General features: G+C 44.5%; 1 protein-coding gene across 2 annotated transcripts in view; it reads right to left on the bottom strand.

The window, feature by feature from the left end:
- Positions 1-2001: 2001 nt before the first annotated feature.
- The window catches only part of DYNC2I1 (dynein 2 intermediate chain 1), a 70906-nt gene continuing 47157 nt past the window's right edge, over positions 2002-25750 (bottom strand). For both annotated transcript variants that reach the window (XM_053259169.1, XM_053259168.1), the window contains exons 14-25: positions 22269-22354; positions 20942-21071; positions 14514-14686; positions 12632-12794; positions 11272-11385; positions 10299-10360; positions 9193-9244; positions 8279-8339; positions 7853-7952; positions 7482-7613; positions 4379-4602; positions 2002-2530 (exon numbers count right to left, since the gene is read on the bottom strand). In XM_053259169.1, coding sequence (XP_053115144.1) covers positions 2359-2530; positions 4379-4602; positions 7482-7613; positions 7853-7952; positions 8279-8339; positions 9193-9244; positions 10299-10360; positions 11272-11385; positions 12632-12794; positions 14514-14686; positions 20942-21071; positions 22269-22354 — 1469 coding nt within the window. In that variant the 3' untranslated portion in view covers positions 2002-2358. The remainder of the gene's footprint in view (positions 2531-4378; positions 4603-7481; positions 7614-7852; positions 7953-8278; positions 8340-9192; positions 9245-10298; positions 10361-11271; positions 11386-12631; positions 12795-14513; positions 14687-20941; positions 21072-22268; positions 22355-25750) is intronic.

Genomic DNA, 25750 nt, shown 5'->3' on the forward strand with positions numbered 1-25750 from the left:
GTAGCCCAGAAATACATTAGTTCTAGGGCAGCCACATTTCTCGCTGGCCACCTCTTGGCGCTGATGCCCCATCCTCTGCTATCCCCTTGCTCCTCCTGCCGCTGCTTGGCAATGGGGATGCTGCATCCCTTCATTTAAAGGGATGGAGCAGCATTGGGGAAAACATGCTTTAAATAAAAGGAGGATAGACACACGTGCAAGGAGCTCTTTCATTGACCTGACACCTGAACTAGCACCATTCCTGGAGCTTTCAGATCTTATCAATAAATAGAGTGTAGGTTATTTGGCCTTAATGTACAAAAAGGTATGGGGGGAGGGAACCAGACCGAGGGACATGCCAGAGAATCCCGGGGGAAGATGGACCACAGAAGGGCTGAAGCTGCTTGTCAAGTACTCTAGGAACAGATCTTACTGACTTCCTAGGAGGGGGTATGTAAATTAAGGCAGGCAAAGGATCCTGAGGATTGGGTCACTGTAAGCAAGGGTGCCACCAGGCTTGCAGACCCAGGCAAAGCAGTGAGAAAGATCCAACACACTCTTGTCCTCGTGCTGGCCTGCCGGCAAAACAGAAACACTAATATGTTTCAGCTCTCCATTTGACTGCACTCTCATAAGGTAGACCTTCCAACTATAGGCCCCCCTGCTGTTGTGGGGCTCAAGGCACCACAAAGTTAACAATAGAACTCGTACTCCACACCTTCCCCCCTTCCATCCAACCCTTCTGGACTTAAAAGTGGTCCGGGCTACTTCAGGTGTTCGAGCTGTTCTGCGTTGGGTGGGCAGACAAAGAGATATCGGGGATGGATCCAATGTCCCAGGCTAATCAATACCAGCTGGGCCCGACACTGTGGTGAATGCAAACCAGCCACTTCAAGGCACTCTGTGATGGGACACCCATGGATTAAAACAGTCCCTGATCGTGCATGTGACCATGAGCAGCAAAACCAAGTATGGATATGTGTTGTGGACAGACCAGACTCTGTTAAGAGGCGTTTATATTCTCAGTTCCCAGCAGTCATTGGGACCAGGAGGGATGTTGCTGAGGGACCCTTCCCAGGGCTTTGGTGGAACAGTCAACCAGGTTGGGCGGTAAAAGCCCTCCAACCCACATGTGTATCTCTATGGCCAGGCACTCTCATGAGAGAGTGGTCCACTCCGGAGCACGATTCCTCTTCATCACATAAGATGCATCTTTTATGCAATTTAATCCTGCTGTAGATGGATGATTCTTCTCATAAGAACCCAGGGAAAGGGGGTGAGCAACTTCTACAAAACTACCAACTTGTACAAAGAATAGAGCAACACTATGAAAAATCAAAGGGGCAAATCCTGACTAATCTCACCCTCTACCTATCCATCCATCCATAAGCAATCATGAATGGGATAGGGATGGGAGTCTAAAGGGAGAGAAAAAATAGAAGTCCCTAGAGAAATGGGGAGGGGGGGCATGCGTCTCATGGCATATCAGCTGGAGAATGGGCTGGTGTGGGTGAGTCACAAATAAAACTCATTTTGTGAATAAAAAACTCATTCTGTGAACATAAGAGAAATAGCAGAGGGATCGCTTGAGCAGTCTCTCTTTGACCAGTACAAGTGGGAAGAGAAGATCCCTATCCTCTCTTCCCAAGGAGGAAAGAAGGGGGCCAGAATACCCTTCCTCTCCAACTGTGGAAGACAGTGGTGTGAGCGGTGTGCGGAGAGGGTTAAAATGCAGTGCTGAAGAGGCAGGCTCACACTGAGCGTGCTGCCTCTAATGCTGCAGCCAATGGTGGCAGCTTCACTAGCATGTGGACGCTTTGCCAACAGTCTGACCATGCGAGCAGAGCGGAGCTTGCTGGCTTGCAGACTGGGCGGACGAGGAAGAGGGAGGGGTGCCTCAGAAGCGGGAGGTTACCCAACTGCAGTTGGTCAATCGTCTCTGGCATGATTCTGAGCTTCACAGAATTAACCACAGTTTCGTCGACCTGAGGTTTCGTACCATGTCCAAACAGGACAAGTAGCTGTAGGACTATTTACAGTTTTTTATTCCAAAATATTTGTAATCATGTACAAAGCATAGCATATAGCATGTGGATATATTTCTGGAATTAAATATACATACAATTTACATCTTCCTTTTGAGTGTCATCATTTCATAAATATTGGTTATATTCTATATAGTGGATGAAAATAGTTTTATCTCAAACTCAAATACTGTGTTGATACTTTAAAAATAAATACTATTTACAAAAATGGATAAAAAATAGGAAATTATTTAACCACGTGATGTCTGATCAACAGTTATCCCAATATTAACAAAATAGTTCTAAATTCATGTGCCCATATTTGTGTATTCACAGAAAGGCATTTGTCTGGATTTTACAAGGCCTGCTGTAAAATTAAGTTTAATTTCTCAGACTCCTCTGGCTGAGGCACTGCCCATTTCTTCTTTACGTATTTAATGTCTATTATTCCAGATTCTTTGGCCAGTGCAATCCCCAGGAGACCACTGGGCTTTTCAGGCTCACCCAGTACAGCCATAGTCACAACCCTGAGGAGAGAAAAGAGAGTTTGTATTTAACAAGGGGCTCAGTCTCTGGAAACTTCTGAGCCACCCCAACGATTGAGAATTGTATAAAAGCAAGTGGTGTGCTCTAGAGCTGAGGTTCCCAACCTGTGGTCCACCAGATGTTGCTGAACTACAACTCCCATCATCTCTAGCCACAATAAACTGTAGCTAGGGATGATGGGAGTTGTAGTTCAGCAACATCTGGAGGACCACAGGTTAGGAACCTGGGCTCAAAAGCATTTCTCTCATTCATACCAGTGGGGCTTGTGACACTTCTATGTTTCAGTATTCCCCGGCCTGTCTTCATGAACACCCCAAAAACCTGCTAAGAGCATATGATACTAGTCATACTGCAAGCTGACCCGTTTGGATTCAAAACCCCAATTATTTCCCCACATAAATTACTTTTGTTTGTTCTAACACAAATTGGACCTTGCCTCTCCTCCTCCACATGTAATTGGGAACATATCTGGCTTTGATCCTTCCACCTGTTTGACGTGCTGCTCCAGTGGCCATGAAAGGAAAGAAGGTCCCTCTCCTGCCTCTCTACTCTAGTGCCTAGCACACTATTGTGGCTGTGAGCCAGGGGCCAGGAGCACTGAGAAATGTAGACATCACTAAACTATGCTGCACTATGGTGCTTCCTAAAGATAAAAGCTACAAGCAAATGCATGATAAAAGAAAAGACATTGTGCTGAAGGAAGCAGCCAGAAAGAAGCGATCAGTGGGGAACAAGACTGAAATCTAAATGGGATATACATTGTCCTACTGAATCTCTGTATACAGAGACAGTAGCCATCTTCTTCATGCCTAAAACAGAGACCATCAATACTGTGGAATGGGCTTTTGTATTTCCCAGTGTGTAGAACAGAATGAGTACTCCTAATTCTCCATTTTAAAAGGAGAGGAGGGTCATACTAACAGCAATAAGACAGGACAATGGAGACTCTTTTTCAGATTCACTGACTGGTTCTGTAGGTGGTAAGTTAAGAACAAAATTGATGCTTTTTAAACATGTGATAATTGGATTTATTTATAGTTGCAGTCTAGGCCCCTGGAATGTTAGGTCTAAAACATACTGGAAGATAATCTATTATTGGCCCTTTGTCTGTGGTCAAATCTTAACACTAAGCACCTGTATAGCACTGTAGGCTATTCAAAGTGTACATCAGTTCAATATAATCCTTATAACATCCATGTAAGATAGGTTATTGCTGCCACACAGTAGATGGGGGGGTGCAAAGGTTGAGAGCTAGTGGCTTGATTAGGGCCACCTAATTTGTGGTAGAGGAGAGGTTTTGAACTGGGGACTTCCAGATTCATAGCTCAGTGCCGTAGCCAGCTCTCACCCATGGCAGCTTATGAAATAGAATAAAACAGTATCTGAGTGGCCACCTTATAATATGCTACTAGCAGGCCTTGGGTGGGATCTGAATGCACCTCTCAAGGCGTACTTGTACCGTGAAAAACCATCTGGCTTAAGAGACTGTGCTACACACTCAAAGGAACTGAGAACATCTGCTGCCCCCAAGAGCACATTATTAGTCAACATGAAGAAAAAGGGGGTGAATTTTCTTCCAAAGAAGATGAATACTGCTATAAAATTAATGTGTACTAAGGAAGCCAAAAATTTACAAGAATCAAAGCTTTAACAAGCAAGCAGCACTCACCCATGTGCCAATTTTGTCCAATCTACTATTGTTGTTGTTGATGATAAAATATTAATATCCTGCCCTTTATATACTGCTCGGGCCAGGTCACAACAGTATAAAACAATAAAATATGGAATTTAAAGCCAAATAAAGCAAACCGGGAGTGTTATGGACGTACTTATCTGACAGGATAGGCTGCTTGGCTACGGGTGCCAAGTCATTTTCTAGGAGGTCCCAAATGTAAACCACAGACATGGCATCCAGAACAAAGAACACGGCTGGCCTGGTCAGTGCCCACTGGAGGGCAACGATTGCCTGCCCCATGGTGCTGTTGTTCCACTGCATGAGTGGGAGCTCAGAAGTCATGTGATGCAATCGTATACTCCCGTCTGAACAGCCCACCTGCAATCACAACATGAAAAGATCTCCTATCATTTTACCAAAAGTAAAACAAAAACAAAACACATCACAACTTATCAGCACAAACATTCCTCTTACTGGTTATAGAATCAAGTTCTAAAAGAGGCTGTGCAGTTTGCCACTTGCAGCACATAACAGCCCACTCAAAAGCAAGTGTCCGGCCACACAGTGAGCACCCTGCCACTCGCCCACTTGGGCACCCAGGGTCAGCCTCAGAGTAGGGACGGGGAGAGGTTAATTGTCATCCTCAGTCTCCTCTGTCCCAGGCTGCTCGATCTTCATGCTGGCCCCTCCCCAGAGGACCCAGCACTCCCCGCTTGCCAGCCACTCATCCCCAGCCGACTCCTTAAATGCCCCCTCGCAGGCTGTGCACCTCCCCTCCCCAATTAGGAGACCAACGCCCCTCTTTATTAGCCCCTCCTCTCTGGCAGTTGTGTTCCCCTTCCTTGCTGCTCTTCCCTCCTCCCCCGAGCCCCGTCCTCTTGGGAGGCGCGCTGGTGATATCATTCTTGCGCACCTCCTTCAGCTCGCCCGGCCTCACTTCCCTGTGATTTCCCCGTGCTGGCCGTGCAAAAGTGATGCAGCAGTTCCCTGATCAGTGTCGGCACAAGGAGCTTGTGAATGGGGGCAGAGTGTATGCCTTCTCTATGTGAGCTTTGGGGATGTCAAGTCATGCGCACAGCTGTGTCGATAGCTTAGGGTCAGAATCTAAAGAATTGTCCAGCTAGTTCCGGATACCCAAGTATGCCTTATACTCGGACTTGCCAGAGAGCAGCCCTTCCCTGTCATCCCTCAGAACGACAAACCTCCTTTGAAGCAGAGGGCTAAACTACATGTCACTGACCCCGACGTGCTTGGTTCCCCCCACCCACCCAAAACAGTAGCCACAGGGGTAGGTTAGAGGTAGTGACCACAGCAAGGGCAAAAGCCTCCCTTTCCACAAGCTGTGGTCCCAGTCTGGATCCTGCTACTAATAAATGTATTTGTAATAGCAAAAAATAGTAATTAGTAAAAATAAAAATATGTAAAAATAGACATAGCCACCTAATGGCACAGTAGGGAAGTAACTTGCCTAGGGAGCAAGAGGTTGCTAGTTTGAATCCCCGCTGGTATGTTTCCCAGACTATGGGAAACATCTAAATCGGGCAGCAGCAATATAAGAAGATGCTGAAAGGCATCATCTCATACTGCACGGGAGGAGGCAATGGTAAACCCTCCTGTATTCTACCAAAGTCAACCACAGGGCTCTGCAGTCGCCAGGAGTCGACAACGACTTGACGGCACAACTTCACCCTTCAGAAACAGACATGCATGCTGGGGCCAATGATGTGCTTGATGTAACACATAGTTCAGCCCTGAGGGGAGTATGTTGCATTGGGGGTAAGAGATGTTTGATGTTAAAAGCAAAACATTTTAATCAGCATGTCCAAGCCCTTGGGAACACCTCAAGTAGTTTTTTGGATCCTGGCCTCTGAGATTACAGTTGTACTATATGCTCAGGATTCTTTCTGGATTTTATTACATTCTTCACTTCTCTGGCTGCAAACCTATGTGCAGGTTCAGATGAACGCCAACAGCTCTGGTAGGTGATAAGTGAGGAAAATGTCAGGATGTGAAAGTTGTGCCAACACAACAGAGAAAATGTCTGCTTCTGAACCCAGCCAAGTCCGGTTCCCACACTGCGTTACTGACAGACATTTGCCCAACATTCTCTACTGAGCTTCAGCCCAACATCTGAAGCTGGGATGAGAATGTCAGGCGAATTAATTAATTAATTAATAATTAATATAAAATGAAATGAAATAATTTAGGTAACATGGCGCAGGAACCAAACTTGGGTGGGTTCAGATGTCATGCCTGCTGGGAGTGAGCACTCCTGTGTGCCAACATGTTCTTGACTTGTTGCCAGCCTCCAGTCCAGCCAGAGGTCGTCTGAACCCACTATACAGGAGAACCTCATTAAACGCGGATTCTATTTCTGCGGTTTCATGTATTCACGGGCGTCTGACATCTGATTTCAATATCTGTGGATACGAAAGGGTTAAAACCCATGTAATCCATGGTTCCTAGAGGGCCGGAAGCGACTACAGAGGTCACTTCCGGCCACCATTTTGTGCAAGGGAGCCATTTTGTGGCTCATTTCAGGGGGCGGGGAAAAGAAGGGGGGGAATCCATGATTTTGGGGACCATTTTAGATGGGGGGCTTTGGGGGGGCATTGCTGGATGCTAGGAGCACGGTAGGGCACTTATTTAGCCTGTTTGGGTGGTTTTTTGGTGTGTGTTTTTAGTCTGGGAACCTAACCCCCGCGTCCCCATAAACTCAATTACTCATTGTGCACAGTTTTGTTACTCACAGTAATCTGTGAGAATGAAACCCCTGCAAATGAAGTCCACCTGTGTGCGAGTGTGTGTGTGTGTGTGTGTGTGTGTGTGTGTGTGTACACAAACACACACACACACCCTTTGGGGTCAATTCTTTGCTTAGTAGACTTAAACTTGACCTTTATCTTTCTATTTAGCTTCTGTATGCTTTATACAAAAAGCAAAGCTTTATACAGAATTACAAGGCACTGCTATCACCTCTTTGTAACTGTTTGTTAGCTAAGAAAGGAGCAGAGAGACAGGCTTAACACTGCCAATAAAGGACTTGTAATTCAATCTTCAGCAGAACAGACTAAAAGCTTAGTCAGTTGGGTTGAGTGATTTTGATGTTTCATGCAAGACTAAGCACAGGAATGCAATGGCTGCTCCTTGACAGAGTACATTATGTGTGGCTACATATAGCTCAAAGCTAATATTCCAACACTTTAACCTTCAGCTATGTTATACAACACTGGTAGTCCGGCCCATGGCATCCATACCAAAAATATTGGCTTTCCAAAGGGGGAGAAATCTATTGCATTGACTTCGGTTGATCTTGGTCCAGCTTGCTGGGGTTTGAACCACTTAGGAGGAACTCTCAGCTCATGCCTGGTCCCATGACTCACCACAGCCTGTGAATTAAATATGTGTAAAGAACAGGTTCTTTTATTATCTCTGCTCTATTAATTAACAATTAACAATCATGAGAAATACTTTACAGGGAGCTGCTGGTTCTATTCAGACTTAAAAAATCAGCAATGCAATGAGAATCTCAAAAACATAATTTAAAAATTTAACACAAATCAACAATCTGCAACAATTAGGAGAGGAAAGGAGGACATAATGAAATTGCATTTAGAGCAGTACTCACGATGTCTGTTCCAACAATGAAATGATTAGGATTAGAAGGCAGAAATTTAATATTTAGTGTTTGGGGTATTCCCAGGTACCAAGTATCTTTTGGGGAAAAGCTAGGGAAATGGAAGAGAAAAGAGAAAGTATAAATAAATGGAATTTCTTCTCCCACAGCATTTTGTTGTTTCAATAACAATGGAAAGCTTGGGCTGCTCTCAAGGTCTGTTAAAAATGGGGAACCACATTCATATTTACAGATATATAAATCAGCCAAGTAGCTTAAACAGCTTTCAAACCTTGATAGGACAATGGAATCTTCTGACAGGCTTATTCTTAGAATATTTAACTACCAAGCTGAACTACCAAAAATACTAAAACAATAAAGATTATAGTTATGCTGATATACTTGTAGGAAAATTTACTTCAAGAAGATGATAGTTACCTGCAGTTCAGCTGAACTGTAGAGCTATGAACCAACTTTACTTTTCCTCCAGGAATTAAGCCTGAAAGTAATAAAACTGAACTGTAACAATAACAAGATCACACATTGCTACTGATTAAGGTAGATGGCACAGAGATCTCAACAAACATCATCCAAATGAATTCAAGCTTTCAATTCTGTCCAACAAAGCAAATCTGGTAGGTAGAAGTTACCAAGTCAATGTCTAGAATGAGTCTAGGTAGGCACAATTATTTGTTTTTTTAATACTCCATGTAAGTACTTTAGGGTGGGCTGATTTCAAGGTTGCAGGATGGATCTACTTTGCTTTTTACTAGAACCCAAAGGTCCAGCAGCTGGAGCAAAAGAGTGGCTCAGGGAATGGAGCCAGATGCACAATGGCAGGTCAAGGAATGGAGTCAGTACCCGCCTGCATTCCACAAGGCACACACTAGGCTAACCTGCATATAGAAGTACATATCAACATCTGAGTTATGACAGCAAAAGAATTCTAAAACTGGCCAGGAGAGCTGCAAAGACAACCCACAAACACACATGCTTCATATAGGTAAGAAACACTGAGGTAAGAAATAAACAAATAGCACAAGGGCAGATCATAGCAGAGTTTTGTTTTTTTGTTAAACAAAATTTTACTAGTTAAATAACTGGGAGTCAGCATTCCTTGCTGATCTACTGCAAAGCACCCAGAGATCTACCAATAAATCCTGATCTGCTTGCCTCTATTGTATGCAGCTCCATTAGTTGATCTCAAGACAATCTGAAAAGGTTTTGGTTTCACTCTAGTCTTATTTTTCCCTTCCAAGTTTACCAACAATGCTTTTCTCTCATGTTTTTTTCTGCCACGTTTCCCTCTTCCCCTTCTATGAACATCTGGTTTTCTAATGAGCTTTACTTACCCAAGTCATTTTGTGAGCCAGCCAAATCACCTTTCTGAAGTTCGATGACTACCTAAACAATGGTAAAAAATGATATGAGAGAGAGAGAGAGAGAGAGAGAGAGAGAGAGAGAGAGAGAGAGAGAGAGAGAGAGAGAGAAGAGGTATCACTGCAACTAGTCTGAAAGATACTTCAACTATAGATCTCCAAGCCTTCCCACTAAGGTTTTGTCTACACTGCAGCTTGTCTACACCACTAAAACCTGTACTGTGATGTTTCTTATTTCTTTACCTTTGACTGGTCAAAGACTGGTATAAAGTGCTGGCTGACTGCCTGATTCCTTTGCCTGCTGCCTTTTCAAAGCAAAGTTTACCTGCTTTGAATATACTGCAAAAACATGTCCTCTGGTCAGTTTTCCTTACCCAGCTTTTTGGCCGTAGTTTGCTTGCCTGATGCCCAAAGAGATAATTCTTGAGAAGAAAATTATTAATCTCATATATTACAATATAAACCTAAAACTAAAAGGTTACTGGCTGTTCTTCATAGCTGAGTGCAATGCCAATGAAACAAATTTCAAAAGGAAGACACAGATGTTTCTTAGTTTTAGTGGTACAGTGGAAGAGGGTTCAACTTCAAAAAACTGGCATAAATCATTTTTTTGCAAGTGATAGAGGAACAGCACTGTGTGAGTCAGGCAGTGGCAGCCAGTAGTGGTGGGGCTGGGGCCCACTCCTCTCACCCCATCCCAACTTTCTCTGCCTTTCTTGCCCTGCCCCACTGCGGCATTAAACCCAGACATGCAGGCTGGTCAATTACAGCAGGTGTCTAAAACAACGCTATCACTGTCGCACAAGAGAACTCCTGTGCTAATACATAGGAACTGCATGACACTACAGCCTTTATTTCCATTGGCCGTTGAATAATGCAAGCACAATTGTGAAACTGTTCATAGTAGTGCAAGAGTGCTTTTCTACAGAAGAGCTGGCACTGATTTAGACATCTGCAGCAGTGCAGGTGGTGCAGAACTGCCTGCGATACGCCACGGGACATGTCAGCCACTGTCTTGAAGAAACTGCCTGGCTACTGTGCAACAATGAATAGTAACTCCTCAAAGAGCCCTAACTCACCCACACACTGAGAGTCCCATTTTCATCCATTGAGGCAATCTGAAACGAAAGTCCTAACATTTCTGTAGGGGGGAAAGCATAACTCAGTTATATATTTGTATAGAGCACAGGTGAGTTTTCTTATCTAATTTTGTCCACACAAGACACGCATGAAAAAGGGAGATATTGATGTGCCCCAGGCCATGTTGGAATTGTATCCAAATTGCTGAGACAAGATTGTTCACTTATTTGTTCACTAAACGTATATATTGCCTTTCCAAGGGCCTTCAAGGTAATTCACAGAAAAACAACTTAAAATATAAAATATTATCATGCTATAAAATATCAGATAAAAATGTAAAAGAACAACAAGAAATAACCCAGAAGCGGTAAAATTCAATAGCTGCAGCAGCAGCAGATACTTTGCTATCTAGCTAGCCCCTCAGATAGAGGGATATGCACAACCACCGTTTGAACCGCGGTTCCAGCACATTTCAGGAGTGGGGCCTGGGAGCTTTAAGAAAAAGGAGAGCTGGCCCTTCATGCTGGGGCGGTGTGCGTCCCAAGAAGCCTTGAGTGGAGTCAGCATGCACATGCGCGGGCACCATTTGGTTGATCAGCAACCCCATGCTGATCATGCAAATGGCGCTCACATATGTGCGGATGCCATGTGCATGCTGACACTGCATGGGGCTTCTAGGGACACACACTGCCCCAACAGGAAGCTGCATGGGCCAGCAGACAGCAGGTAAGGACCTGTTCTCCGCTTTCTTAAAGTTCCCGGCCCCCACTCCCAAAATGTGTCCGAACCACGGTTTGAACCACGGTTTGTGCACATCCCTACTCAGAGAACTGATGAAATAAGGAGATCTTAACTAAACTTTGAAAGGAAACTGCCAGATGACTTTATTTGGGCAGGGAATTGCAAAATAAAAAGTAGAGACACAACCAGTCTAAATAACATTTGTTGATCTCTGGAGAGTAGACCACATACCTTCCTGAGATGAGAGATAGGAGAGCCCACAATTTTGCTCCTTGAAGACAGATGTTGAGATAGTTTCAATAGTCAGTACAGGACACATGTGGTTTACTGAGGTAAATACTCCATCTATAGTGAAGAAATATGCAAAAATATTGTATAACTTTCAATCATTAAGCTTCTTTCTGCCCCCGCCATATGTCTTTCATTCAGGATTATGGTGGTTCCTGATCAGATGCAACACTGAAATGTCTCCCCACAAAAAAGACCACCTTGAAATAAGATCTTAAGTAATTTTGTCATGTTTCTGTTACTGCATATGACAAGAGAAAAAGCTCAAGACAGTATATAGCTCACCAAATCTAATTTCAGTCAAACATCCTGTGCATGTTTAATTGGAACAAAGCCCTATTGTGCTCAATTGGATTTACTCCCACTTGCCTGTGGCCAGGATTGCAGCTGAGTAGGTTTCAATATTCCTTTAATGGGAAATACCAATTATTTCAACCTGGGATACTTTTCATAAGCCGAGATTAAGAACAGATTTTAATACTGTTATTTATTAAAGAAATTAAAGTTATTTATAAGAGGCCTGAGAGATGAGACAAACTTAGAAAAAAGATGTCTGCAGGGAGACATGATAGAGGTCTATAAAATCATGCATGGTGTGGAGAAAGTGGATAGAGAGAAATTCTTCTCCCTCTCACATAACACTAGAACCAGGGGTCATCCCATGAAATTGATTGCTAGGAAATTTAGGACCAATAAACAGAAGTATTTTTTCACACAACACATAATCCACTTGTGGAATTCTCTGCCACAAGATGTGGTGACAGCCAACAACCTGGATGGATTTAAGAGGCGTTTGGATCATTTCATGGAGGAGAGGTCTATCAATGGCTACTAATCTGAGGGCTATAGGCCACCTCCAGCCTCAGAGGCAGGATGCCTCTGAATACCAGTTGCAGGGGAGTAACAGCAAGAGAGAGAGCATGCTCTCAACTCCTGCCTGTAGGCTTCCAATGGCATCTGTTGGGCCACTGTGTGAAACAGAATGCTGGACTAGGTGGGCCTTGGGCCTGATCCAGCAGGGCTGTTCTTATGTTAGAGTGCTTCAGCTTGAAATGTGTTGATACTTTCTATTAAGATAATTCTGATATCCACCGAATGAACTTTTTAAAAATCAACTTTGATTGCATGGGTTCACTCATTCAGCTTATCTTGTGCGCACCAATATGTACTTTTCCAAGGAATGAAGAAAAATCCTAAAATGGAATTGAAACAACTTCTTATGTGAGTTGTGTGCATACATTATCTTGCTGCTCAGTCAAGCTGTAAGACATGTGACAATGTCATTCAAGGCACATGGACTAACCAGTAGAAAATGTTGGCGATCGAAATGTCCAGTCTGTTTCATTGACCTTCATGCAGTGATGCATCCTAGAGTCTTCTCTGAGATCCCATACCAGCACTGAACCATCAGCTGTTCCAGCAAACACTAACGTAGCTTTGATGGGACTGAAGCAGCAACATGTCACCTATGGCAGGGCAAAATATTCCAGAATCACAAATTAGAAAAGGAGTTAATTTTGATGTTACTTTCCTTCCAAGACCCTTGTAGTCCACAAAAATGAGATATTCTGATTTCATGGGAATCCAAAGGAAAGAAGATAACAGAAAGCCCCCTATCTTTTGTCCAAAGCATTCTTCACATTAGCATTATCTACCATTGTAAAGCTATAGATACAGGGCAGGTTCACACAACTGAAAGAATCCCTACTTACTTCCAAATCCTAGATCCCCAAGCCAGCAGAGGCGTAACTAGGGAAAACGGCGCCCAGGGCAAGCACTGAAATTGCGCCCCTTCCCGCTGCCACGTGTGAGTGAGAGCAGTACTGTCTCCACTTGAAAGCCTGCATTCCAAGGGGGCGGGAGCACAAGGCAGAATTCAGAGTGAGAAGCAGCACAACAAAAGGGGATTTTTCAATTGTGTGAAAAATCCACCCCTTTGCATCTGTACCTGGTTGGAGTTCCCTGCTCGGGTCGAAGGTAGGCTGAGGCTGCTTTTGTTACCGGCTCAGCCACTGGCACTGAGCAGTATCTCCGCGCCCATATTTCTATCCCATGTCAATCCCTGCTGCAGGGCTCCGCTCGGGCTTTTTCCTCCGGCTTTCTCTTGCTTCAAACTGAACATCAAGCCCAAGCCCATTCTCCTCCCGTCTAGCCTTGATGTCACTGCGCCGAAGGGCCAATCGGATGAGGCAACGTCATCAGGCTAGCCCAGGTTTCCTCCATTCAAAATCTGAATGTCTCGTTCTGACTCGTCCTGGTTCCTTGTAGAAATCGAGAAGAAGCGGGGGAGCCAGCAAAGCAATGGGGGGGCACAGGTGCGGCAGGGACCGCTCGGGACTCGGGAGGGGGCGCCGACGCGCTCCTTTGCTGCTGCTGAGCCGGAGAATTTTTTATTTTAAAATTTTTTTAAAAAAAATTGGGGGGATCGGCTAGGGTCATGGCGGCGCACCCCACGTGACCCGCAAAAATGGCGCCGGGGGCACGTGCCCCCCCATCGTTACGCCTCTGCAAGCCAGGCACACTCTTGAAGACCATGTCATGACATCCCAGAATCTTTCCTCTGATCTGATATCTGTGCTGCAACTGACCAGCATGCGATCGGGATTGTTAATAAGAACATAAGAACAGCCCTGCTGGATCAGGCCCAAAGCCCATCTAGTCCAGCATCCTGTTTCACACAGTGCCTCACCAGATGCCTTTGGGAAGCCCACAGGCAAAAGCTGGAGGGCATGACCTATGTCCTGCTGTTACTCCCCTGCAACTGGTATTTAGAGGCATCCTGCCACTGAGGCTGGAGGTGGCTTATAGCCCTCAGACTAGTAGCCAGTGATAGACCTGTCCTCCTCCTGTATTCTACCAAAGACAACCACAGGGCTCTGTGGTTTCCAGGAGTCGACACCGACTCGACGGCACACTTTACCTTTTACCATGAATATCTTAGATTGGAACTTGGCTGATTGATCATGGTTGAATGCCGGCCAATCGCAGCACGGATCTGCGATTGGCAAAAATGCCTGGGTTCGAGACTTGGCGATCTGGAATTTTTTTATAAGCAGCGATTCTTTCAGTTGTAAGAACCAGCCCATAGATTTATATTTCAGCCTACATTACATGCCAAGAGGTATATTGGCAAAATGTTTGAGAATTACTTAACTAGACAAAGGTGAAATGTCATTAAATAATACCTGTGATTCACAAAATAAAATTTTCTGTGGACTAGAAGGTTGCCAGACATTCCACACACAGATTAGGTATTTTCTGTCCAGTTGTAAATCACTCAGTTCTTTAGGTAATCCATGAACAGATAGCAGAGCCTGCCTCTGAGCCTGTGAGATGTGCAAACAGGACACTTTTCGACCTAAACATATACAACAAAGTAAAAGTATTGCTTTCATTTAAAAACAAAAACTTTAAGGGCCATACTATAAGAGAAACAGGGGATCAGTGATGAGATCTTCTTATATTTCCATTGCTCTGCTGTCCCAGCCTAATTTCACTGCTCTGATGTGGATTTTTGCCTCTCTGGGGGGAAACATACAGGTATCTCTGATGTTTTTGCCTGCACTGATGTTTTTGCCTGAAAGTGCCTCAAGAAAAGCATGCAGGGAGGAAGCTGAACTATACTGTTCAATGCCTGAAGGCAAGCCATCAGGCTACATCCACGCCCTGATGCGTCCTCAGAGAGAACTCCTGTGTGTGTTAACTGAAATAGAGTGTATGTGACCAAATTCATAAACTAAGTCAGAAATAATGAAGACATTCTAAAGTATGAAGACTAATCCTGGACTGAAGTCAGTATTAGATTAATTTGCAGGAAGGAAAAGTTCTCTCAGATGTCAAATCCTTTAGCGCCCTGCATTACTGAAACACAATTTCAAATTATGGCAGCCTTTACGGCCCAAACTTTTATGGCCCAAAGAATGAATCACATCTTGAATATATACTGGCTGATCAAGCAAAGTTTATTAAAAGGTAGTGGACTAAAATATAATAACAAAAGAACAATCAATTATATAGATTAGGGGAAATAAAAGTCAACCACCATGCATATTCACCTTGAAGATGCCAAAGGTTCTAGTGCCAATCTTAACTTGAACAGTATACTATTTGAAACTATTCAGTCACAAAGCAACACAAGACAAGAGTGCTGCCCCACATCATCAGCATTTGTTTGAAATCTGGCCAGTGCTATTAGACAAGGTGATGGAGAAAGAGGTATTCAGTTAGGGTATAACCCTCTATGCTGAATACGTCATACTAAACAATCTAGTTATATAGTTAAACAAATAATTCAAGAAATTAGGTCAATATCAGGCTATACAATCAATGAAAGCAAAGCAAAATTTACTGGGTTTTCATTGAATTAACCTCATAAAGAACAAATGAAAATTGTGTTCAGAAACTATTGGAGGGTAAAAGCCGGTAAAATATTTAGGCATATATTTAACAGCTAATTCACAACAGCTAAATCTAATCAACTATGATTCAATTATAGTATGTCAAACGACACAAGACTTTGAAACATGAAAGCTACTTAATAGCTGGGAGTAGCTGAAACATGGAAGCTACTTAATAATGGATGGGGAGGATTTCCTTAACTAAAATGAATAGGATTCCTAAGATGATTATTTTATCTCTACCAGTTCTAATCACAAATTCTTAACTGAAAAAAATGGCAGATGTTACTGTACAAATTTAGTCCAAATGGGGAAAGACAATGGGCTGGTTCTCACAATCACCTTACCTCCGAAAATCAGGAGGAAGCAAAAGTACTCTCGCAGCAGGTGTTGTGAGGACCCAGGTGTCATGCCTACACTCGAGGACATTAGAGAGGAGTGGGGGGCAGGCGACTTACTAGAAAGTGGGGAGGCGCCTTAAGAGCAGCAGGCCAGTGATGTGAATGGGGAGGTAACTGAGACAGGGCAGGGCAAGTGTTTGGTGCAGGAAGAGCCAGCAGGGCCGGGGGTTCTTTGGAGAGCAGGGTCAGGATCTGAGCCAGAGTTTGAACAGCCACTATCTCCTCAAGAATGCAGGCGGGGGAAACGTCAGCACCAGGTGAGGGAATTATGGAGGAGTAGTCGACCGGCGAGAAGACAGCAGGAGCCAGACTGAATCCATGGCAGCTGGCGGGGATGGAGTGTTGATTAAGAGCACGTGGCTGCTGACTATAAATCGGGCAGCCTTCAACAAACTGCTGGAAACAACACGTCAAATCTGCTTTGAGCTTTTGTTGGAGAGACTGTGACTTTGGAATTTGGGCTTCTCACTTCTGTAGTCCTGGTGAGACTATTAAACCTGACTATTTAGCAGTAAAACTGAAACTTGAGCTACTGGCTATTTGTGTCATATATTTCTGGCCAGCGTCTTCCATCGAGTGAGTTTGTGACACCAGGGAAATGGCATTGATCTAAGTAGCAGCTTGTGCCAGCCTGAGCTGCTCTTACCAACATCAAATTCCGGATTCAGCTTTCAGACTGGCGCAAGCTCCTACCAAGATTGGCATCATTTGGGGGGTTCTCACAACACACACTGTGGGAAAGTGTGCACCTGTTCCTCCTGACTTTCGGCGGCAGGAGGATCATTAGAACCAGCCCAGTTATCTATTAAAACATGTATTAAAAGTAAACAAAAAGGTGGATTAGAATTTCCAAGGCTACAAAATGATTATTATGCATCCAGATACAAGTTTTAATTGAATGAGTCAGACAGAATGAAATTGGCTCGGGTGTGCATGAATCATTTTTTGCAATTCGATTCACTAGCTAATCAAATCACAAAAAAGGAATCAATTTGTTGAACCAGCCGGCCAAAGCTGGCCAGTTTGATTAATCGAATCGGAAATTTGCGGAAAATTCACAAATTGCCCCAGGGAACAATGGAGAACTCGAATAACCCCATTGTTCCCCATGGGTAGGTCCTAGGGATACCAAAGTGGGTTGGGTGCAAGGGCATGTCCCAACCTACCTACCACTCAACCCACAAAACAATCAGGCAATTTTTAATGAATTTCTGAATTTTATCTGGGACAATAGGTCACTGGCAAAAAAAGAATTACAGACCCAGAGTCCGCACCATCCACAGTGCCCATGCTCTCACTCACATCATTATGACTCCATCCTCAGTTGCAACAACTACCATAACAGAGCAGCACCCTTAGCAGTCAGCAAGCGTAACGATAAGCTCAATTACAGGAATATCTCTTCAGCCACATTTCGACTGAGTGAGTACACCTTGCAATGCAGAATACAGCTTGCAGAGCAGACCAGAGCAGTGAGTGAAGCACAAGTTAGTCCAAGGCCAAACATGGGGCTCATCACAGCAGTCACTGAGAAATATTACTTATATACACACAGAGAGCTGAGCTGCCACTGTCCATTTCTCACCACAACACCATTTCACAAACAGACCAAAGCAAAAGCAGAACTCTGTGCTGTGATGCTTTTAATGAGTTCTTTGTGGACAAAATCTCCTGTATTCGGGCCAGCTTGGACTCCATTATTTCTGCAGAGTCTATTCAGGTGGTTTCCAGCAATCCCTCTTGCAGTATTAGGTTGGATCAGTTTCAATCTGTGCTGCCTGATAACGTGGACAAGCTGCTTGGGGCGATGTGACATACCACTTGTTCTCTGGATCCTTGCCCAACTTGGCTGCTTCTATCTAGCAGGGAAATTGTTGGAGATGGTCTCATTAATATCATTAACTCATTGCTGAGGGAGGGTAGGATGCCTTCTTGTTTGAAGGAGGCAATGATTAGACCACTTCTCAAGAAGCCTTCTCTAGATCCCTCAGTGATGGATAGTTATAGGCCAGTCTCTAATCTCCCATGGTTGGACAAGGTGATTGAGAGAGTGGTGGCTAACCAGCTCCAGGCAGTTTTGGAGGAAACCAATTATCTAGATCCATTTGAGTCTGCCTTGGTCAGCCTGATGGATTACCTTTACCAGGGAATCAACAGAGGGAGTGTGACTCTGTTGGTTCTTTTGGATCTCTTGGTGGCGTTCGATACCATCTACCATGGCATCCTTCTGGATGGCCTGTGTGAATTGGGGATAGGAGGCACTGCTTTGCAGTGGTTCCACTCCTATCTCTCAGGCAGATTCCAGATGGTGGAGCTTGGTGACAGTTCCTCTTCAAAATGGGAGCCATTATATGGAGTCCCTCAGGGCTCCATTCTGTCATTAATGCTTTTTAACATTTACATGAAACCGCTGGGTGAGGTCATCAGGAGATTTGGTGCAGGGTGTTATCAGTTTGCTGATGACACCCAAATCTATTTATCATCATCATCATCATCAGAAAATGGCATTCACTCCCTAAATACCTGTCTACGGGCAGTAATGGGCTGGATGAGGGATAACAAATTGAAGCTGAATCCGAGCAAGACAGAGGTGCTTATTGTGGGGGATCGGAATTCGAAGGATTAGTTAGATCTTCCCATACTGGATGGGGTTACACTCCCCCAGAAGGAACAGGTACGCAGCTTGGGAGTGCTCTTGGACCCAGGCCTCACCCTGGTATCTCAGGTGGAGGCTATGGCCAGGAGCCCTTTCTATTAACTTCAGCTGATTCAACAGCTGCATCCATTCCTTGAAGAGAACCATCTCAAATCAGTGGTGAATCAGCTGGTAACCTCCAGGCTTGACTACTGCAATGCGCTCTAAGTGGGGCTGCCTTTGTATGTAGTTTGGAAATGTCAGTTAGTTCAAAATGCAGCAGCCAGACTGGTCTCTGGGGTAACCCTGAAAGACCATATTATGCCTGTATTAAAACAGTTGCACTGGCTGCCGATATGTTTCTGGGCAAAATACAAAGTGCTGGTTATTATCTTTAAAGCCCTGAATGGCTTGGGTTCAGGCTACCTTAGAGAGCGCCTTCTTCTGTATGTTCCCCAGCACACGCTGAGGTCATCTGGAGAGGTCTGTCCCCAGTTACCAATGGTGTGTCTGGTGGTGACTCAGAACTGGGCCTTTGCTGTAGCTGCTCCTGGCCTATGGAATGCACTCCTGGTAGATATCCACAGTTTAGGCTCACTGTCGGCCTTTAAGAGAGCCCTAAAGACTTACTTATTTGGCCTGGCCTTCCAAGGTTTTTAATTTTTTTTAATAAAGTATTTTAATTGGTTTTAAATGGCTTTGAATGGTTTTTAAATTGTTTTTATATTGTTTTGAGCACTGTGTTTTTAATGGTGTTTTTTAATGTCTTTTTAAACTTCTCGTATATCGCCCAGAGCCTTCAGATTAATTAATTAATTGATTAATTAAGGATGATGCCCATGTTCTGCCTTTGTCAATCTGAGATCCAGCAAAACCAGATAGTTATAGCAGCCAACAGTAGCACAGCATTATACTCAGTGCTGAAAAAAGAGAAGAAACCACAAAATCAAACCTTCCTTGATTCCTTTCCTTCCTCCTCGCCTCATGTAAGGGCTCTCTCTGCCTCCCAGACACACTGAAGACATTTTGAAATCCCTTCCTTTTTTGTCCCCCCTTTGTCAATCTGAGATCCAACAAAACAGTTATAGCAGCTATAGCACTCAGTGCTGAGAAAAGAAAACTACAAAATCAAACCTTCCTTCCTCCTTATATATCCTCTTCTTCATAAGGGCTCTCTCTCTGCCTCCCAGTCCCCTTGAATATACATTTTGAAATTCCCCCCTCCCTGCTTCCTCCCCCCAGCCAATGGGGGCACAGTTGCTCATGCCAACACATGATTTGAAAGACAAAAAGCCAACCAAGAAGCAAGGAGATCCCAAGTCAATTGGAAGCCAGTGCCAGGCGACCAAACAGCAATTAAAAAACACAGAGACCAAATGGCATCTGCTAAGTGAATTGCTAGCAAATCGATTTGCACAAATCGGGTGAATCAGCTCCTTTATTTAAAATTGAATCAGCTCCTTTATTTAAGGGGCAATTTGATCCATAAATAGATCAGTGAATCACCTGCTATTCATGGCGAATTGATTTGCTAGCAAATCAAATTGCACACCCCCAGAAATCAGCATTACGTTCCTACATGAATAACAAGGAATTAAAGTTCCTCTGAAATATTTGACATGGACACAAAAGATACATGGTGTCAGTTTGGACAATTAGTATCCAAATAGTCACTGAAATATTGCACAGAGGATGCTAACACCCATGAGCATCTGTAAATACTACTGACGATGTTGTACCAGGGCAACACTGGTCTGCCGTAAAGTTGCACAAATGCCCATTATTTGGGGGGGGGGGCACTGTATTGTGCAACTGCACTTGTGAAACTTTACAACAGAGCAGTGCTGCCCTGAAGTGCAGCACCATCAACAGCGTTTACAAATGTGCAGGGGCACTTGACAGAACAAGTGTTTTGGAAAAGACATTTAAGTAAATATAAGGCACTATTTATAGTATGTGACAATGAAGATATTGCCTACTGCCAACTTAATCAAAAATTACTATAAACCTTTAGTTTGCTGGAATTTAGCACCATGGAGGCTTAAGAACGTATATTCTACTGTTAATTTGGCTTGTTGGTGATGTAAGCTTATTAAAAGAGACCTAATAATATGTGATGATACTATCCATTCAAGCAGTTTCCAGTGTTCAGTGATGGGTAGAAATGAAAAAATTCTTACCAGTCAGGAAAGGAAGATCGGTATTTAACTGGAAGCATCTGTCGCTAATAGACAGACTAGATGGCCGTGATCTTAGATTCCGTCTGGGTTGTGTTGCTACTTGATCTTCTTCAAGCAAAACTTCAATAACCTTTCAAAAACAGTATTAATAGATATGGGGGGAAACTCTGTTCCAAGACTTTCAAAATAAATGACTGCAGCACTTGCACTGCTTACCCATCATTATGACTCAGAACATAGTGGGAATAATATTGTGTCTTGTTATGCTTTCAAGTACAGATTAGAATTCTCATTAATTGTAATGGACCTTAGACATGACTAATTTAACCTGGATGACATCCATAGATCTCATCTTGCTGAGTTCCATGGACACGGGGATATCTGTAAAGGAGTCACAGAGGGGTTTCTGCCTCCTCAAGTACCCACTGATGACTAATTAGAGAAAACTACTTCATGTCCTGAAAGCCAGGGAAAAAACGCGCACACACTTAGGAAAATATTTTCATAAGATCATTCTGTCTCTGTATACACCAAGAATATATTAAGCAACAATACATATTATATTATTATTCTATTATAACAGCAACAACAAATTCATAGGAACATAGGAAACTGCCTTATCCTGAGTCAGATCATTGGTCCCTCTAGCTCAGAACAGTCTACACTGACTGGTAGGGATGTGCACAAAACAGGCCCCACCCCCCGCTGCCCCCAATGGCTAAGCTCGAATTCAAGCTAGTTCGGGGGTTCTAGAGTCTGGAAAAATGTTTTTACATTCACCACCTCTGTGGGGTGCAGCCATGGGAGGGGGTGTACTCTGGCAGTTCCCCCTCCCCCTGCCAGCCTCCCTCCCATCTCAAATGGCTCAGTTCAGGCTGATTTTTGAGCATTCCGGGCCTCTCTGCACTGGCGATGGCCAATTTGGAGGCTGCACATGCGCTCTGGCCACCTGCATGACCGGTTCGTGACCCGGCCATGCAAATGGCCAGGGTTCATGCATGGCAGCCTCTAAAATGGCTGCCGCCAGTTCAGTGCCATTTGAGACTGGGGGAAGGCGGACCCCCTCACGGCTGTGGCAGCACCCCCACAGAAGTGGTGAGAGTACAATAGTAATACTTTCTTTCTTTTTTACTCTAGAAGCCCTGAACTGGGCCCGAGCCAGCTCGGAGTGGGTGGGTTCGGCTCAACCTCGAGCTGAGCCAGACCAATTCGAGGTCGAACCGGCTTGAAGTTGAGCTGGTTCTCATATCCCTACTGACTGGCAGTGGCTCTCCAAGGTTTCAGGCAAGAATCTCCCTCAACCCTACTTTGAAGAATAAAAATATACCTGACAAGCAGATCGCAAAAAACTTGCCAATCTCTGGGAATTGATCTTCGGTGTAAGGGCACATACATCACTGTTGCTCTTGGGGCCTGAAATGAGACACAAGGTTACAAGGAGGGATCAAAGCACTATAATAAGGAACTCCAAAATCTCCAAGCTGCTATAGCTGGGTTCAGACATGATGTTAGATTATAACTCAAGAAAACTTCTAAAAGCTAGATCTCACTATGTATTTCCATTCTCAGTCATCCTCAATAGTATAAGCAGCACACAAGTGTAACAAACATAATGATAAATCATGTTTTAGTATTACATGCACGAGCAGGTACAGGTCTTGGGTCCATGTGTTCCACTTCCTCTCCCTCCTTCCCTCATATGTGAGGGGAGGCAATTTAAAGCTTCTATTCTTGGTTTAAGACAAATCACTGGTTTTTGTGTTATCCGAATACAGGAAACCAGCTTTTCTTTTTTAAAAAATCACAAAACAGAGTATTTTTAAATATCAAACCAGAAACTTGTGTTTGCTCATGTACATAATGCTAGACCATGGTTTAGCGCAGGGGTTCTCAAACTTAGGTGAATCCATGTTCACTCACAACTTGGGTTCTGCACCTATGCAGTAACCTCTGCGGAAGAATTCCAGGCTAAGTATCCTAGCAGAAGGGTAAGATGGGCAGGTGCTGTGAGTGAACATGGATCACCAGAAACATCATCTTACAGGTAAGCTACCGTATTTTTCAGACCATAAGACGCACCTGACCATAAGACGCACCCCCGGATTAGGGGCCGAATCGGCCCAAGATACTGCCGCCGCCGCCGCCCGCCCGGATTAGGGGCCGAATCGGCCCAAGATACTGCCGCCGCCGCCACCGCCCACCTGCCCACCCTCCCAGCTGCCCGAGTCCTCATCACCTTCAGGGACCCGCAATTGGAGAAGGAGAGAGGAGCACACAAACAGAGCTCCTCTCTCTGCAAAGCCTCGGCCCAAACTGGTGCTTTGGGCACAAAGGACGCCTGGGAGTTCCGACGCTCTTCGGAACTCCCAGGAGTCCTTTGCGCCCAAAGCGCCAGTTCGGGCCGAGGCTTTGCAGAGAGAGGAGCTCTGTTTGCGAGCTCCTCTTCTCCAATTGCGGGTCCCTGAAGGTGGTGAGGACTCGGGCAGCTGGGAGGGCGGGCAGGCGGGAGGCGGCGGCAGTACCTTGGGCTGATTCGGCCCCTAATCCAGGCGGGCGGGCGACAGCATTTGGACCATAAGACGCACCCTCATTTCCCCCCCATTTTTTGGTGTAAGGAGAGTCAACCTGAAGAGCTGTTAGCTTGCTGACTCTCCTTGCCGATGTTATGGCAACCAGGAAGGCAACCTTTAAGGATAGAGATTTAAGGGAAGTGAAGGTAAGTGAGGATAAGATCAATGAAAGACACTGTGGTTCTATTGGCCCTCTGTCTGGTTGGAAGAGGTGATTTATTCCTTTGAATAAACACTGTGTGTCCTTCCCAGCCTGGGTGTCTTGCAGAGAGTGCTGCTAAGTGAATTTTGAGAGAAGGATTTGAAAGTCCGGATTGTTTTAGACTTGTCAGATATAGAAGGAGTTGATGGATCGATACATTGTAAGGGTCAAAGCCCTTGGATGCAGCATGCAGAGTAAAACCTTTCCACATGAACACATAATTCCTCCATGTTGACTCCTTTCTTTCATTAGGAAGATAGTATCCAACAGTTGAGCTTCCAGATGGTCAGGTTCGAAACCTGGAGGTTGGGATGGAAGACATGGCCTGCTCCCTGTAAAATAAGATTTTGGTGAGTGAGCAGCATTGATGATGTCCCTGAGACAGATGGGATGGAAGAAGGATGGGAAACCATGGGCTGTCAGTGTGTAGGATGCACAAAGTCCATGACTATAGTATTTTGCTCATGCTCTTGGAGAGCAGGGGAAAGGGAGGGAAGAGATAGAAGTGTTTTTTCCAGGGCATCTGGAAGGTGTCTTCCATGGAGTTCTTTCCTACGCCTGCCCTGGAGCAGTATAGTTTTCTTTTCTTTCTTTTTTTGTAATGTGTCACAAACAGGTCCATCTATGAGGTTCCTCAGATCCGAAAGATGTCCTGGAGAAGTTCTGGATCTGCATTTGTGATGCTGGGAGGGGTTGAAGTGTCTGCTCAGTGCATCCGCCAGGGTGTTGTCTGTGCCCTTGATGTGCAAGGCAACTGGATGGATGGGGTGGTTTATGCTCCATTCCCACAGCTGCAGCACTAAGTTGCAGAGGGACCAAGAGACCTTCCCCACGTGGCAGCTGATGTAGGCAATTGCCATTGTGTTGTCTATCAGAACCTGCACTACTTGATTATTTATAAGGGGTAGGAAGGATTTTAGGGCATGGAGCACTGCCAGTAATTCCAGGAAGTGCATGTGAAGGGACTCTTGTTGTAGTGTCCATCTGCCTTGGGCGTGGAACCCTCCGCAGTGGGCTTCCCAACCTTTCAGAAAGGTGTCTGACACCACTGTTAGCGATGGAGTGGAAGCTTGAAGGCCATATCCACTGAGAGGGAGTCCGTCCTGGTCCACCATTGTAGGGATTTTAGTACAGGTGATGGAAGTGTCAGCCACATGTTCTAACTGTTGTAATGCGGTTTGAATGCTGACAGAAACCAATTTTGGAACCTACACATCTGAAGTCTTGCATGGGGCATGGTCACTGTGCATAAGGCCATCAGGCCTAACAGTCTTTGAACTATCTTTGCTTTAGACTGAGAGAGAATGAGCTCTTTGCTTTAGACTGAGGAAGAATGCGGAGATTAGTTCTACGATTAAGTGTTTCCTGTCTTCCGGAAGATACACTCTTTTCATCTGTGAGTACAGAACCGCTCCAATTAACTTAATTCGTTTTTGCAATGTTAGGACCCATTTCTTCAAACTAACTCTGATTCCTAGTTCTGTTAGCAGGTCCAGTGTGTACTGGACCTGACAGACTAGGGTGTCCTTGCACTCTGATATCAGCAACCAGTTCTCCAGGTAAGGGTAAACTGAGATGCCCCATGTCCTCAGCTGCTATTATGGTGCTGAAACACTTTGTAAAGACACAGGGCACTGTTGAGAGTCCGAATGGCAGGACCGCATACTGGTAATTTTGTGGACCGAGCGTGAATCTTAAGTACTTCCTGTGTTCTGGCCGTATTCCCATGTGGAAATAGAAATCCTTCAGTTCTAATGTCACAAACCACTCTTCCCTTGTTAGTGCGGAAAGAATACCTTGCAAGGTGATCATTCTGAATTTCCTGGGTTTTACATACTTGTTTAGGTTGCAGAAGTCCATAATTGGACAGAGCATCCATCCCATTTGGGAATTTGGAAATATCTTGAATAATAGTCTAGTTTTTCAAAGAGACAAGTTCTATCATCTCCCTTATCTAGAAACCATAGCACGTCTGCTAAGGTAGAAGCTGAGTGGGTGTTTTTTCTCCCTGTGAATATGGGGCAGCTCGTAAACTTG

This window comes from Hemicordylus capensis, chromosome 6 (genome assembly GCF_027244095.1).
Source record: "Hemicordylus capensis ecotype Gifberg chromosome 6, rHemCap1.1.pri, whole genome shotgun sequence".
Lineage (NCBI taxonomy): Eukaryota > Metazoa > Chordata > Lepidosauria > Squamata > Cordylidae > Hemicordylus > Hemicordylus capensis.